This window comes from Aythya ferina (genome assembly GCF_964211825.1).
Source record: "Aythya ferina genome assembly, chromosome: 26".
Taxonomy (NCBI): domain Eukaryota; kingdom Metazoa; phylum Chordata; class Aves; order Anseriformes; family Anatidae; genus Aythya; species Aythya ferina.
In genome coordinates, this window is record NC_140324.1 from 1,637,940 (window position 1) to 1,653,735 (window position 15,796).

Consider the following 15,796-nt stretch of genomic DNA (forward strand, 5'->3'; position numbering starts at 1 on the left):
CGCAGGCGCGCGGCGCTGCCCTGGCAACGGGCGCGCGGGCGGCGTGGGCGGGGCGGGGGCGTCACTTCCGCCGCGCGGCGGCGGCGGCAGTGGCGGCGGCGGGCGGGGCCGGGAAGGGGGGGGGGCCGCCATGCAGCGCCGCCCCCGCCTCGGCGGCCCGCAGCGGCCGGCCCGGCCCGAGCTCGCCCGGCCCGGAGGAGGCGGCCCCGGGGGGAGCCCCGAGCTGGGCTGAGCCGAGCCCGGAGCCTGGAGCCTGGAGCCCGGCCTGCGCTGCGGCGGAGCCCTGGCGTGTGCAGGTAGCGGGGGCCGGGGGGGACTTGAGGGGGGGGCCTGGAGCTGAGGGGGGGGCTCAGGGGCTGAAGGGGGGGGTCGTGGGGCTGAGGGGGGGCCCTGGGGTTCAAGGGGGGGCCCTGGGGGTTACCGGGGGGCCCGGGGCCGCTGCGTGCTCCAGGAGAAGCCGGGGGCCCAGTGACAGCCCCCTCCCCCCCCTCCCCATTTTCCCCCCTCAGCCTGGGGGCTGTGTGGGGAGAGGGCACGGGGGGGGCTGGGGGTGCGGGGCCGGGTCCTGCTCAGGGCCTTCCCAGCCCCTTCCCAGCCCCCCCGCAGCACCACGCGGGGTTGGGGGGGGTCCGGCTGCGTCTGCGGCCACCTCACAGCCCCCCCCCCCACCCCACCCCCCCCCGACCCCGAGCACAGCGTGTGTCCCCCCCCAGCTGTGGTGACACAGGTGAGGGCACGGCCGTGGGCGCTGCCGCCTGCCTGCGTGGCCACCGAGGTGCTCAGCACCCCCCCCGCGGTGTGCCCAGCGTGGGGCTGCGGTGTGCAGGATGGGGGGGACCCGAGTCCAGCTCCCAGCGCGGGGCTCCAGGCAGTGGCGTCCTTCTCCTCCGAATATTTCCGTGTGTGCCTCCCCCCCCAGGCTGCAGCCGCCCCCTCCACCCTTTCCTCCTCTTTCCCAGCCCTTCGGAAGCAGATGGAGCGAATTCCTCGGGGTGTGGGCTGCTTTGACATTCCTCAGCCGCAAGCCTGTGCCCGAACTTGCAGAAAATAGTTGCTTTCCCCCCCTCCTTTCCCTGCTTTATTCAGGAGTTTTGCCCTCCAGCCACACACGCGTGCCAGCACCCGGGGGGGGCACCAAGGGACCGCGTCCTTCGTGGCACCAGGCGTGCGATCCCGCGCTGCTGGCCTCCTGTCCTCGCCTCCCCGGCGTGGGCTGGCGCGAGGACGCCGCAGATCCCTGCGGGGGTTGCGGTGTGCGATGGGGGATGCTCAGAAAGCACCGGGGGGGGGGTGGTTTTGGGTGCGGGGGGCTCAGCACCAGCGCGGGGCGGGAGGGTGTTACACGTGGTGGTGCGTTGTGTGGGTGAGGGGCTCGTGGGGGCCGGGTTTGGTTGTGGTTGTGTGTGAGCGCACCGCGAGCCCCTCACTGCTGTCTGTCTGTCCCTCCTGCAGGCTGCCAGCGGACAGACGGATGGCGGCCGCCCCCCCCAGACCCACGGCCCTCCAAGGACTGCCGGCCGCGCCGTGCTGCTGGCAGCTGTGACGAGGACGGGGCCTCTGCCGGCCGCCGCCAGCCCCTGTCCAGCTCGCATCCTCCCTCGCTGCCGGCACGCTCGGCTTCCAAGCCGCCGTCATGAACGGGCTGTCGATCAGCCAGCTCTGCTGCCTCTTCTGCTGCCCCCCGTGCCCCAGCCGCATCGCCGCCAAGCTGGCCTTCCTGCCCCCGGAGCCCACCTACGCCGTGGTCCCCGAGCCAGAGCCCGTCGGCAGCACCAGCACCGGGTCCCTGCGAGGCGGCGCCGCGGGGCGGTGGAAGCTGCACTTGAAGGACCGGGCGGATTTCCAGTACTCCCAGCGGGAGCTGGACAACATCGAGGTGTTTGTCACCAAGAGCAGCCGAGGGAACCGCATCGGCTGCATGTACGTCCGCTGCGTGCCGGGCGCCAGGTGAGTGGTGGTGGAGGTGCCGGCCTGGCGCTGCCATCGGTCTCACCCCGATCCGATGGACATTGGGCTGCGGCGGTGCTGGAGGGCTCGGGGCCGTCCTGCTCAGGTGGCAGCCTCCCTGCCCCAGCCTGACCCGGCACCTTGCCGAAGGAGCTGGCCCTGCCGCGGGGCTTCGGAGGCATCTGACGGCACGGGTGAGCTCAGCTCTCAGAACCTGTTTGGCTTGTGGCTGAACTGGGAATGGCACTGAGCAGGTCGAGGGAGCGAGTCGAGGCACAGCCGAAGGCCACGGGGACCTCGGCGTCCCCTCCTGGATGCCGGCGTTCCCTGGGCAGAAAGAGGTGTCCTCCTGATGTCACGCCGCTGACACAACGCTCTGGGTGCGTGCCCAGCCTCGGCGTGAGGATTGCACTGAGAGCAGGGCGTCAGCGTGCTGTTTGCAGGCTGTTTGCACGTTTGGTCTAATTTGCTGGGCATGTTTGATTTTGCAAAGAGAAGAGCAATAGGGGTGAAAGCCAGGAGGGATTTAGGCACAACCTGCCCCACGTCGCCCTGCACGTCCGTGAGCTGGGAAGAGCTCGATGTGCAGTTGCTCCATCGGGGAGGGAGGACGTGACCGTGCTTGTGATGCCCCTGTCCGTGCACAGTGGCTGTTCCTGATGGCCTGGGGTCAGCCCCCCACACCTCCCCCTCATGGAGCTGCCGAGGGGCTGGGGGTCTCCCTGCAGGCAGTGGAGCCAAACGCCTCGGGCAGAGCCTCCAGGAATTCACAGCAGCTTCCTGGGATCCGCTTGGACAGCTGGCGGGGGGCAGCGCGGGCGTGGGGTGGGGATGGAGACCCCCCGGCGGGGCTGGGCGCGTGGCAGCTGCTCCCCGAGCTGGCGGCACCGCGGGGCTGTGGGGCGGGTTCAGGTGGGGTGGCTGCCTCGTGGGGATGTCTGCTCCAGCCCCGTCATCTCGCAGGTCCCCAGAGGGAGGAAGCCGGCGGCAGGATTGCTCTGCCTGCGCATCCGGGCTTTGGCGCCGTCCCCCCAGCCCGCGGAAGTGGCGCTCGGCGCGGGGCTGCAGGGAAGGGGCTGGGGCCGGCTTTGTCCCCACGTCCGGGCTGCTCCTCCAGCACCCAGTGGCTCGGGCTGAGCAGCGCGCCTGGTTCCTGGGGCTCCCCGAGCCCTCTGTTGCCATGGTTTAGCTCTGGTGGATTTCAAGCATTTTTTATTTTATTTTTAGTTTCCATTCCTGGGTGGAGGGGTTGGATTCCCTGGGGAGCCTTGGCTGCTGGCGTGGCAGCGCTGAGGTGTGCTGTGTGCTGCCCCCCGACGTGAGGCCGCTAAGTTTAAGTGCTCACAGCCCGGTCTGGAGGTTGCAAAGCCAAACTGGAGCTCGTTGTTGCTCAATCATCTAAAAGCAGAAGAGAGGCCTTGGGTCCTGCCCTTGCTCTCCTCTCCGTGCCGTTGTGCTGTTTGTCCCCCTGCTCCTGCCCTGGCAAGGTCACCGGCCATCGGGCGTTGCTCAGAGGAGCCAAACCGGGGTGGTTGGGCTGGGATGTGAGGGTCTGACCTGGCCGCAGGCATCCCTCACTGGCTGCGAGGGCTCAGCAAGGAGTCTCCCCCCCAGCAGGAGAGAGCCGGGCTTCCATCAGCACGCTATTAGTGTTAATTTTTATGATTAACATTGTTTTTCCCCTTATGGTGGAAATTTTTTGCGTCTTGTCACTCCCACAATTCACTTCTCTCCCAAGGTCTGGTATCTTGCCAGGCTCAGGAGAGAAAAAAAGCTGCTGTCAGAATCCTTACTTTAAATCCCCATTGGGCAAATGGCCCCAAATCCTGAGCTTTCTACCAAAAATAGGCTCAAAAACTTCAACAAAAGCATCCTGCCCGTGGGCTGCCTGTTTCCACTGGTAGCGAGCCCCAGGCGGTGAGGGAGGTCGGGGGCATCTCTGGGCTCAGGCCGGGGCTGTCGCAGGGACCTTCTTGTGGCCCTCTGGGTGCTGGGGTTTGGCTTTCGGTCTCCACAGGGGGTGTCCCAGGTACCCCAGCAGCGTCCCCAATTAACCCTCCGTGCCCGTCTCGCCCCGGCGCTGCAGGTACACGGTGCTCTTCTCGCACGGCAACGCCGTGGACCTGGGGCAGATGAGCAGCTTCTACATCGGGCTGGGCACCCGCATCAACTGCAACATCTTCTCCTACGACTACTCGGGCTACGGCGCCAGCACGGGCAAGCCCTCGGAGAGGAACCTCTACTCCGACATCGACGCCGCGTGGCAGGCGCTGCGGACGCGGTGAGCGGGGCTGGGGAGGGCAGGATGAAGCGGGCTTGGGTTGGGAGGCAGTGCAGGGTGCTGGGTTTAGCACCGTGCTTGTGCTGTGTCTCCAGGCTCCCCGGTGCGCGTGGGCGGCCTGCGATCGCTGTCTGCCACCGCCGCGCTGCGGTGACAAGCGCTGAGGTGTCCCTGGTGGGGGTGCGTGCAGCTGCCGAGGCCGCCAGGAAAACCCTGCGGGCTGGAGCTGTGGAAAACAGGAAATCTCCTTGAGAGGGGCCCAGGCTGCTTGGAATGGGAGAGGGGGGAGCGGAAAGCCTGCGGGCGGGGGCACCCAGAGCTGTGGGGATGCTGCGGGGTCTGGCCTTGCTCTGGGTGGCTGCCTTGAGGCTCACAGGGATGCAGTGGTTCCCACTGCTGGCACAGGCCGTGCTCTGTCGTGCCTGTGCCGAGCCCTGGTGGGAGCTGGGCCTGGCTCGCAGCTTGCCCGAGGTCTGGCTGCTGCCCTGGGGGGCTGTGACCCCCCCCTGCACCCTGCTGCCAGCGAGGCTGAGCCTTGACACCCCCACAGCTCACCCGGCTGCTCAGCCCAGGCAGCTCTGGGTCCGTGGTGGGGACAGCCCCTCCACCTCCCAGACAGGATTATCCCCGGGTTGGTGCTCCAGCTGGGGAAGCTGTGTGCAGCTCTTAATTAGCGCTAATTGCTACAGCATTAGCAGGCAGCTGGGGATGCAGGGCAGCTGCTTTGGGCACAGCCTGGAGGAGTTGGGGCTGGCCCCGCAGCCTTCCCTCGTTTCGCACCCTGTGTGTGCTGTGGCCAGAGCAGGCGGCTTCTGGCGACGTGACTCCGCTGCCTGCCGTGTGGGCACTGACCTGCCCTCCCCTCTCCTAGGTACGGGATCAGCCCAGAGAACATCATTTTGTATGGACAAAGCATCGGCACCGTGCCCACGGTTGATCTGGCTTCCCGCTACGAGTGCGCTGCCATCGTGCTCCACTCCCCGCTCACCTCTGGCATGAGAGTCGCCTTCCCCGAGACCAAGAAGACCTACTGGTTCGATGCCTTCCCCAAGTAGGTGGCCTGAGGGTGAGGGACTGGGGCACAGGTTTGCCTCTGGAGGGGCAGTGCCCGGACCAGCTCTGTCCTCAACACCAGCCCTGGCCACAAAGGGGTTATGGGGAAAATTGGGGACCCGTTTCCTAGGATAGCCCTAAACGTGTCCATCAGGATCCTCCTGCCTTGCATTTAGGCCCCTCAGGGGGATTGGTGACCCTTTCCGCAGTTGCTGTGCCACCTCCTGAGGACCACGCCGTGTGTCCACCCCACATCCCCTGGTGGCATCCCCTCCCAGCCACCCTGTCCCAGTATCTTTGCCCGTCAGCACTGGGGCCATCCCCCTGGCTCCTTGCTGCATATCGCAAGTCCCTGCGGGGTCTCTGGGACCTGTCTCTCCCTCAAGGGCAGTATTTTGGGCTCCTTCCCCTGCTCTGAGGAGGGCTGGGGTGGTGTTTCCAGGCAGGACAAGCTCTTGCTTTGCCTCTTCCTTGCAGCCAGGCCAGCGGGGCCCGAGGGACTGTCCCTGAGCTGGAAGCTGTGGCTGGGAGCCACCAGCCCACGCTCCACGTCCCGACGGCCTCGCTCGGCCTTTGTGTTCTGGGCCTCGGGGGCCGGGCTGAGAACAGCCTCACTTCCCTGCCCTGCAGCACGGCACGGCCGATCCCGCTGCAGGATCCCGCTGTCCCAGAGTGGTTTCCCTCAGCCCTGCCTGGGTCCCGTGGGGCTGTTGTCACTGCTGTCTGGTCCTCAGCTGTCACGCTGGCGGGGATCTTGTCCCGGAGCGTTAGCAGCGGCTCCGCATCCCTGCACTCTGCTGTGATCAGAGAGCATTTCCTGGTGCCTTTCCCTGAGGGGCTGTTTCAGGGGACAGAAGGAACAGGGGTGCCTTGATCCTTGTGCTTACCCTGTCTCTCGTCTCTTCCCCACCCCCCTTCTTGACAGCATTGAGAAGATCTCCAAAATCACCTCTCCCGTCCTCATCATCCACGGCACGGAGGACGAAGTCATCGACTTCTCCCATGGCCTGGCGCTCTTTGAACGCTGCCCCAAGGCCGTGGAGCCGCTGTGGGTGGATGGGGCCGGGCACAATGACATTGAACTGTACAGCCAGTACCTCGAGCGCCTTCGGAAATTCATCTCCCAGGAGCTGGCCAGCCAACGCAACTAGCTGCGGGGCAGGGAGCGGGGCGGGGTGGGGGTTTCTGCGTGCACGTCCGTTCTCCCAGCGCCCCCCGGTCCCTTCTGCTGGAGGTGCAGTGAGTTTGTCCAGCCTCAGCCTCGGGAGGTGGCTTGAGCAGACGGCACGTCTCCTGCGGGACGTGGGCTCAGCTCTCCTCCCTCCCTGCGTCAGCCCCGGCGCTGCTGGCACCACCGGCCGGGCTGGCAAGAGATGGCAGCTCGCTCCTTCCCCCCTCCCTGGCCAGATGAGAGCCCACCCTCCTGATGGCGAATCCTCGGCTTCGGACACGTCCTTGTCCCCTCTCCTAAAACAACAAACTCTCCGATTACTCCTGGCTGCTCTGCTGCTCTGACTATAGCAATAAGGCGAGTTGGAGAGGGGCTGGGCCGGAGGCAGCAGCAGGGCGGGTGCCTGTCCCCCCCGCTCCAGCGTCGCTACGTGCTGTGTGCCCCGCTGCAGGACGGAGGAGGTGGCAGCTCCTGCTCCCGAGGGAGCTTCTGGGACTGGAGCTGGTGATGGCAGCAGGGTGCCTGGTGCTTGGCTCTGGCTGGACAGAGCTGCCTCCCCAGGGGAGGCTGGGGATGCATGGAGGGGTGCCCTCTGCCTTGCCCCCTCAGCTCTGGCCCTGCTCTGCCTTCTCGGAGTGTTCCCTGCGTTCAGGTCTCCCCCTCTGACACTTCTCCCCTGCCCCTCGCTCTCGGTTCCCTCAGGGAGCGGGGTGAGGAAACCGGGCACCAAATAAAGAGCTGAGGTTTAACATTTTACCTGTGTGCACCCTTCTGGGGCCTCCTGGGGCCGCTCCCCCTGCCCCAGCCTCACGGTTCCAGCCCCTCTCCTTTCCCCAGCAGCCGATGCCTCACCTGGGTTGTGCCTGGACGTGTCCCCAGGGTGGGGGGCTGTTGTGGACCCCTTCCTGGGACCACCCTCAGGTCTGTGAGGGAAAGCGGGGGCAAATCTTGTTTGTGACGGGCTCTGCTCCCAGCCGTGCCGCTGACTGCACGGGGACCCCTCTGATTCCAGGTACAGCGAGGGGCTGCGGGGGTGTGCACTGGCCATGGGAATGGGTGTGTGGGATGTCCCCCTCCCTCCTGCCTGGGGATGGGGCTGTTTTGCCCCGCACAAGGACATGGCACTCAGGTTTGTGCTTTTGGGGTGCGAGCCTGCTCTGAGATCACCTCGGGATGAGCTGGTGGAAATGGCTGAGGGTGTTCCTGCACATCCCTCGTCGCTGGCTCAAACCACAACGCACCGCTCGGGCTCTTCTGCTGCCAGCAGGGACTTGGGGGCCTCCTGGGTGCCATTTCCCAACTGTGTCCCTGTCCCCCTCCTGTCCCCTTCTGTCGCTCGTGTGAGGAGCGATAATCTCCTTAAGCTGCACTCAGAGGGGCCTCGTGGTGGGGCCTTGCTGTGAGCCCACACTCGGAGCACTCAAATGCCCCCATTGTTTGGGACGGAGGGTACAGGGGGCCCTGCTCCCCACACACCCCTTGGCTGCCCCCAGCACCCCTGTGGCATCCAAAGCCACGACCCCTCTGCAGTGCCATGGGGGTGGGGGGACCCTTCCTTGGCAGTGGGACTCTGCAGGCACTAGAGGAGGATTTGGGGGGCAGCTTCAGGTTGTCTCTCCCCTTCTGGGGGATTTTGGCAGCTGGGATGCCCGGGCTCTCCCTGAGCATCCCCCAGCCTTCACCTCGCTGTGTGGCTGCAACAGCCCCGGGCTCACACGTGTGCTGGAAGCCGCCGCGGTCGCCCAGCCCCGCTGCCCCCAGCACCCGGCAGTGCCACCAGCCCCAACCCCGATTAGCGGGGCTGGAGCAGCCCACAGTGCCCTAATCCCAGCACAGAGGCATTTTGTTCACACCGGGTGTATTTTTATCCTCTTACTGCCGCCTGTTTCCTGTTGAGCCGCAGATGCTTTGGAGCGGCTCTGCATCGCCGGCGGGACGTCTCGCAGCTGGCAGTGGGGTTTGGGGGGACATGAGGGCAGCTTGCGGTTGTATTTACTGCGTCTCAGTTAAGAAAAAAGCAAAAAGGCAGAAAAGTTCAGCTCAATCCATAAAGTTTAGACCCAGTGGGGGCTCCCCTGTGGTTTGAGATTGGGGCTTTCTGGGGCCGGACCCTTTGCTGGTCCTGGTCGAGAGGGCTCGGTCCTTACACAGGCCCAAGGAGGGAGCTGCAGAGACCCCAGAATGCCTGAGCCAGACCCACCTCAGGGGTCCTGGGCCCGGTGTCCCCCACCACTGGGGCCACACTGGGCTGGGAACCACTGGGATGTCACTTCTGTCCCTGCTGCTGGTGCCGCAGGTTGGGAACACCGCGAGGGGAGGAAAGTGGTGGGACGGGGTCTGGTGCCCAGGGGTGCTGCTGGGGGACCCAGCCAAAACCTGCAGAGTGTGGAGGAGGCAAAGGGCAGAGTCAGGCCTCCAAGTGCCCAGGTTCCCTCCTGCCACCTCAGCACAGAAGAGGGGACAGGGCAGGGGTCCCCCTGGGCCACCTGAAAGCACCCAGCCTGGAAGCAAATGCAGCTCCTGCTCCCATTGCTGCAGTCACGGGCACACAGCTGGGCTGGGGAGTGTGTACGTCTGTACACGTGTGTGTCTGTACTCGTGTGTACATCTGTGTGTCTGTACCTGTGTGTGTGTCTGTACTTGTGTCTGTACCTGTGTGTGCAGTGGCTGTGGGAGGGGACACCCCGGATACCTTGAAGCTCCTCGGGGGACAAGGACGGCCCCGCTGGGGTGCCCCTGGCAGGGGCACGATGCCGGTGCCGATGGGGCTGCGGCTCAGGCTGGGTACGGAGGACCTGTGGCTCGCTGAGTGACCGGCCAAGAGGGGTTTAAGTCTTTTGGGACATAAAGGAGCCTTTTGATGGCCGGGGCCTGTGTGCCACAGTCATGAGACCCCGCTCACAGCCCGAGCTCAGTCATGGGATCCAGGAAACTGAATTCAAGCGTCTTAAGGAGCTTTTTTCCAAGCTCTGCTCTGGTTTTTCACGTGCTTGTCATATGAACAAAGACGGTATAAAAGGGCAGCGGGGAAGGGTCCCATCTGCGCTGGGGCTGGGGACTCAGGAGGGCGTTGGAGCAGGGAAGCCGGGGCGAGGGGCTCTGCGCGGCGCCGGCTAAGATGGAGGGAAGGGGAAAGGGAAGGGAAGGACGAGGAGAGGAGAGGACACAATGCTCTGGCAGCAGCGCCTGGCTCTGCCCCACCAGGTGAGTGAGGCAGCGAACTGGGGGCTGGCGGGGACAGCAGGGGATGGGGACAGCGGTGGCTCTGGGGGAGCAGGGCCCACCTGCCCCAGGGCAGCAGCGCTGCTGCAAGCATCCTGGAGCGGAGACCGGCCCTGGGGAGAGGCGGTGGCGGTGGCAGCACCGTGTCCTGGGCAGGAGGGAGCTTGGGGTGCAGCCCAGGCACCCCCAGCCCACGCTGCAGGGGGTGGTGGGGTCTGGGGGGTCCCTGGGGTCCCCCTGTGGCGGGTTGTGCCTGGGCCGGGCCTCTGCGGGTGTGCACCCATGGGGGGTACCCGCACAGCTGGGCACACTCACGTGTGTGCTCTGTGTGCCTGCAGACGTGTGCACGTGCATCCGTGTGTGCACAGGCAGGTGAGCACACTGGCACGCAGACCCCCGGGGGCGTGCGCGCACACACACACACACACACACAGTCCCCACGCTGCCTTTTTCAGAGGCACACTCCTCACCCCCTCCGTGCACACCCACACATTGAGGTTACACCCCCGGCACACGGCTCTGCCCATGTGCGCGTCCCCCTGCCCGCACCCCAAACCGCCCCCCGGGTAGAAGCAGCACTGGGGCCGTTGGCTGGCACTGGCCATGGGCTGGTTGCCACTTCCCATGGCCATGGGTTTGGGGATCCATCGGCTCCCCCAGGCTCCTGCCTGCTTTCCTCCCCTCCCGGCTCACTTCTCTCCTCCCTCTGCAGGAGCGCGTCCCATCCCCGGAGGACTGCGGGGCCGGCGGCCCCTCGCCCCCTGTGAGCTTCCCTTTGTCATCCTATGCCTGAGCGATGCCTGGAGGCTGGGACGGTGAAGGGAGGCCCACGGGCTGCCACAGCCCTGCCGCGACGATGCCTGGACACGGTGCATGCGGGACCAGGGAGCCGGCGGGGCTGGGAGCACCCTGGGGGCTGGAGAATCTCCTGAAGGGCTGGGGGCGTCCTTGGGGGGCTGGAGCACCCCTGGGGTTGGGGGGATGCAGGGCGGGGGGTGCCAGGATGGGGGGGATGGGACAGGCATCGCCCCACACACTGAAAAGCTGGTCCCTGCGAAGAGACGACCCTGCAGGAGGAAGTTTTAGCAGCTTTGAGAAATCGCCTTTTATTATTATTATTTTTTTATTTTCTTCTTCTTCTTTTTTAATTTTTATTTTTTAAACTTTATAAAGTCTTTGGTGACACATCTCACTGGGTGTCAGGGCCTGCGTTGGGACAACAGTGAATTTTCCATGTGGATGTGGAGAAAAGGTGACAAACTTGCGATGTGGAGCAGAAACCTGCCCTGGCAGTTACATGTTTGTGGTGACACGCAGTAACATGCGACACATGGAGATCTGCAATACGAGAAGCATTCAGTGACCAAAATACGAAGATTTCTCTTTGATACTTTTTTGGCCTTTTTCCCTGAAAAACTTCATAAAATTCACTCTGCTCCTGAAAGTGAGATTATTTTGTGTGGGAAATAGGGGGGAAATGGGGGACCAAGTGCCTGCTGGGGCCCCAGAGACCCTCTCCTTGCGGGAGGTGTTTTGGGTGCTGGCACCCATGGTCCAGCCCCATGCTGTGGGGCTGAGTGTGGCAGAGGGCTGGGACTGGGTTCCAGGGGGGGACCTGGCCCCGGTGGCCTGGGGAGGCTCGTCCCGAGGCCCCACTGGCAGGGCTGACCCCGCGCCATCCCCACAACGGGGCAGCCCAGGCTTTGTAATGGGATGGAAACCTGGGACTGAGTTTGGGGAGCCCAAATTGGAGGGTGCAGCTCTGGCACCCAGGTTCCCTCTTCCCATCCCAGTAGGTGCTGAGTCATTTGTGGGCACCCTGTGCACCCCAGCTCTTTTCCCTGGAGGTGGCGTGGCTGCGGAGGCTGCCCAGTGCCTTGGCCTCCCCTGCAAATCCCCTGGGCCAAGCCAGGAAAATAGAAAAGGGGGGATTTGGAGAGCCAGGGATGGCTTTTTGGCAGCTTTTTCCTCTGCAGGGCATGTCTTACAGGGCTCGAGGCTCGCAGCTTTGCAGTACACTGTTTTTTAAAAGAGGGTTGAAATGGGATTGGGAAAATGCAAGCAGCAACCTTCCTTGAGAAAAAGGGTAGTGAAAAGGTGTGAAACCCCTTCATGTGTCATTTTTAAGCCAGTACTTCTAGTTTTGCAGCAAGGCTTTCAGTTTAAAAGCTGGCACACACATAGGTCTGTCTGTCCCAGCCCTGTTCCTTATTTAAATTAAATCAAATCAGGGTATTTTGTGAAGAGGTGGGAGCACTGGGGGGGAGATGGGGTCACTCTTGGGAACCCAGTAGTTGATCTGGGAATCCCTCAGCAGCGTTGGAGGAACTCTTCTGGGGTGCTGAACCCCCACAAAAGGTGCTTGCCCCCCTCTCCCTCTGCCCTGAAGGCGAGTGGCCGTTTCCCTGTACCTGGTCTGACTGCAGCGTTTGCGCACTCAGAGGAGCTGAACCAGCACCATCACGTACACAAGTGAGGGAAGAGACAGCCTGAATCGATTTGGGGTAGTTTTTCCACATGGGATCCTGCAGGTCTGGGCAGAAATGGTTTACCTTATAGTATTTTATATTATTTTGTCAGCTTCTGAGTTGAGTAAACTTGGGGCAAGAATTATAAGGCAGGGAAACAACATTATTCAGTGTGTCTGCATATGCGATGTTCCTATATGGTCTTCTCTATTAGAGCTGATGTTATATAAAATAAATTTCTTTCTCATAAAAATAAAAATGCTGTCTTTTTCTTTGGGGGGGGGGGGGGGGAGAAGAACAGCTTTCTTTTTTAGTGCTTGTGGGAGGCAGAGAGCTGGCTGGCAGGAGTGTGCGTGGGGATGCTTGGTGTGAGCACTGCCTGGTACCTCGTAAAGCACTTTGTGTTGGTGGCATGTTTCTGCCCGAGGCAAGCTGCTATCCCCCGGTGTTTCCACCCTCCTGGTTTAAAAAATATGTCTATGCAGTTGTTGTGTTTGTCTGAAGCAGTGCTGAGAGGAGCCCTCAGCCCACATGTGCTTGTGTGACTTTTCCTAATGAGTGCCACTTGCTCCAGCAGCAAGGGATGGGGATTACCAGAAAGGATTCCTTGCTGCCAAAAATAACCAGGTTTGGGGGTCAGAAATCATTTTCTAAATGAACCATCTGTGTTAAACTTCTGGAAAATCTCAACCCCGCGTTTTTTGACTGTAACTGAAGAGTCTGAAAGGGAATGAGGTATGTGGTAGTGCACGTGTGCTTCCTTCTGCTGGGAGGAGCTTTAGCGATGCTTTTCATTGATCATTCAGGTTTTCCAAAGCCCTGGCAGTGCTGGGGCACTGGTCTCTTGCTCAATTCTCCCCGTGCTTTGGGCAGCAGCAGGAGGTGGGTTCCTCCCTCACCTTCAGCCTCTGGGTTTGCTCTGCTGGGATACTGGGTGTGGGGGGGTAACATACAGGAAGGATCATTGAAAATAAAAGTTTTTTTGTTTCTTTAAGATGCCTATGAAACATAAATTCTGTCATCCTTCATTTGTCCTTCCTTGGGGCCATGAATTCCTCCTCCCACCAGCTGAGTACCTTTCTCTAAGTCATCCAGCTGGCTCCCTGCACCTCCCCAGTACTTTCCACCCTGTCTCCTGTCCTCGCTTTCACATGGGACGAGACTCTCCTGGCTCATCCCTTGTCTCTGAGCTGTGGCTCCTGCCTACACCTGGTGGGATTTCTCCTGGAAATCCCTTCATTTCTTGCTTCGTTTCTTGATGTTGTCCCAGCCCGGCCTCCTTTGCTGGGGATGCAGCGGTCCCAGGGCGGGATGCGGGCAGGCTCCCTCCTCCAAGACCTCAAAGCCGAGGCCGTTTTGGGGGCTGCGGGGAGCTGGAATCACCGGGCACAACCCCTGGGACCCCAAAGGACCACCCCAGAACCGCACCGCGCGGCCGAGAGCCGCGTCCCAACGCTCCCTGAGCTGCAGCAGCTCCGTGCCCGAGCACCTCTGGGTGCCCCGACACCCGCCCCGACCCTTCCCCGTCCTCGCCCTGCCGCTGTCCCCAGCGAGCAGCGCCCCGCTCCCGTCCTGAGGGAGCCGCAGACCCCCACGGTCCCCAGCGGACGGCCCCCATCCCTCCCGCGCCCTCCCCGCCTCACGCGGCCCGGCCGCCATTTTCCCCCCGCCCCCCTTCTCGCCGGGGCCCCGCCCGCCATTTCCCGTCCCCTCCCGCTCAGGCGCGCCGCGGGCAGCCCGGTGCTGGCAGCGGCTTCGCGGGGGGGACCTCGCGGGCCGGGCCGCGGCGCTCCCAAGATGGCGGCGGGCCCGGGGCGCTGAGGCGGGAGCGCGGGGCCCGGAGCCGCCCGGTGCCGCCCGGTGCCGCCATGCTGCGCTCCAGCGGCTACTTCCGCGGCATCGACTGCCCCTTCCTCGGCTCCGGGGGGTCGGGGCCGGCCGGGGGCCCCCCCTGCCGCCGGCCCTACTGCCATTTCCGACACCCCCCGGTGGCGGCGCGCTGCGGAGCCCCCGGTGCGGCCGCCGCCGCCGCCGCGTTGGGCCACGGCGCAGGTACGGCCCCGGCCGCGGCCTCCGTCCCCCTCCCCGCCTCCCTTCTGCCGGCCCGGGGCCTCCCCGGGCACAAAAGTGCGCCGCCCCGGGGGGAGGGGGAGCCCCCGGGGCCGCTCGGTGTGCGGAGAGAAACCGGGCCTCGGGGGGGGCGAGGGGGGGGTCTGGCCTCGTGAGGTGAGGTGGGGGGGGGGGCTCCGCACGGGCCCTGTGGTGAGGGAGCTGAGGGGTGCTGGGGCTGCAGCAGGCTCAGGGGGCCCTCCCCGCTCCCTGGGGGCTGTGGGGAGCTGGGGCCGGGCTCTGCCCGCAGCAGAGGGAACGGCCTCGGGGGGTGCCCGGCTGGGAGCGGGGAGACATCGCTGGCAGTGCTGGGACAGAGCCCGGGGAGCTGCTGGGGTCACCGGCACTGGGGGTGCTCGAGGAGGGGCTGGGCGAGGTGCTTGGGGACGCGGCTCGGGGGTTGGAGCAGGTGCTGTTGGGGGCCTTTTCCAACCGTAATGATTCCGTGATCCTTGGAGAGGGTGAGCCCAGGGCTTCGATCTCCTCAGTCGGTATGGGAGGGTGCAAGAGGATGGAGCCGGGCTCTGCGGTTTGTGCCCGGTGACAGGACGAGAGGCAGCGGGCACAAACTGAAGCACGGGAGGCTCCGGCTGGTTACGAGGGGGCACTTCTGTGCTGTGAGGGGGACAGAGCGCTGGGACAGGCTGCCCAGAGTGGCTGTGCTGGAGGCTCCTTCTCTGGAGATGGCCAAAACCCACCTGGGTGCCGTCCTGCGTGACGTGCTCTGCGTGCTGTGGCCTGGCTGATCCTCAGAGGCCCCCCTCCAGCCTCGGCTGTGCTGTGATTCTGAGCCCCCTGCTCTGGAGAAGGCCGTGATCTTCGAGGATCCCTTCCAACCCAAACCATCCCCTGGTCACCGGCAGGATCCTGCAGGCACCTCCCGACCCACGGGCGGTGGGGAGCAGCTTCCTGCAATAACCGATCGCCCGAGGACAGCCTCCTCCTGTTGCCAGGCTGCTGGAGGACAGCTCTGTGCTCAGCCCTTTCCCTGTGCCCCCAGGCAGCCAAACTCACACAGCAGCGAGCTGTTGGGGCGGCCTTCTGACCTGCCGTGCTGTCCATGGGCCTGGAGGTGATGCAGGAGCCGCGCCAGCAGCTTCTGGTCCTGCCGGTGGGGCTGCGGGAAGCCCCAGCAGGACTTCAGCGAGGCGTGGAGCAACGCCAGCTCTCAAAAAGCTTGGCTACGGGAAGGATTGCTGTTGTTCTGCTCGGTTCTTCCAGCAGCTCTCGTCATTTTACTTAGTCATTATTTGCTGGTCTGCTTATTCTACTGGCAGAGGAAAGCCTTCGTTCTTCCCCCCAGAAGGCTGCTGCTCGCTTTCTTGGTAAAGCGGTTATTCTACTAGGCCATACGTGCTCGTGTGTGTGGTCTAATGACCTCAGGCCAAAGTTGTCAAAATAAAGCACAGCTTATTTTTTTTTTAAATTATGCTTGCTTTACGTTGGCTTATTCGTAAACTTGAGAAATTAATAATTCTGTGTGTCCCCTGATCACCAGCTCATCTTACCACGACAGTTGTCAAATTAAAAATAAATAAGCATATT

At 63.6% G+C, this 15,796-nt stretch overlaps 2 protein-coding genes across 3 annotated transcripts in view; both read left to right on the plus strand.

Moving 5' to 3' along the window:
• Positions 1-116: 116 nt before the first annotated feature.
• ABHD17A (abhydrolase domain containing 17A, depalmitoylase) lies at positions 117-7,206 on the plus strand. The gene is made up of 5 exons (XM_084498558.1): positions 117-296; positions 1,453-1,947; positions 4,034-4,228; positions 5,100-5,279; positions 6,207-7,206. Exons 2-5 carry the CDS (start codon positions 1,634-1,636, stop codon positions 6,430-6,432), a joined length of 915 nt encoding a protein of 304 aa, XP_084354684.1. The 5' UTR covers positions 117-296; positions 1,453-1,633; the 3' UTR covers positions 6,433-7,206.
• A 6,699-nt stretch (positions 7,207-13,905) lies between these two features.
• Positions 13,906-15,796, plus strand: part of REXO1 (RNA exonuclease 1 homolog) — a 41,897-nt gene continuing 40,006 nt past the window's right edge. The window contains exon 1 of one of the 2 annotated variants that reach the window (XM_084499142.1): positions 13,906-14,194. In XM_084499142.1, the coding sequence (XP_084355268.1) occupies positions 14,011-14,194 (184 nt within the window). In that variant the 5' untranslated portion in view covers positions 13,906-14,010. The remainder of the gene's footprint in view (positions 14,195-15,796) is intronic. The other variant, XM_084499140.1, reaches the window with a different exon arrangement.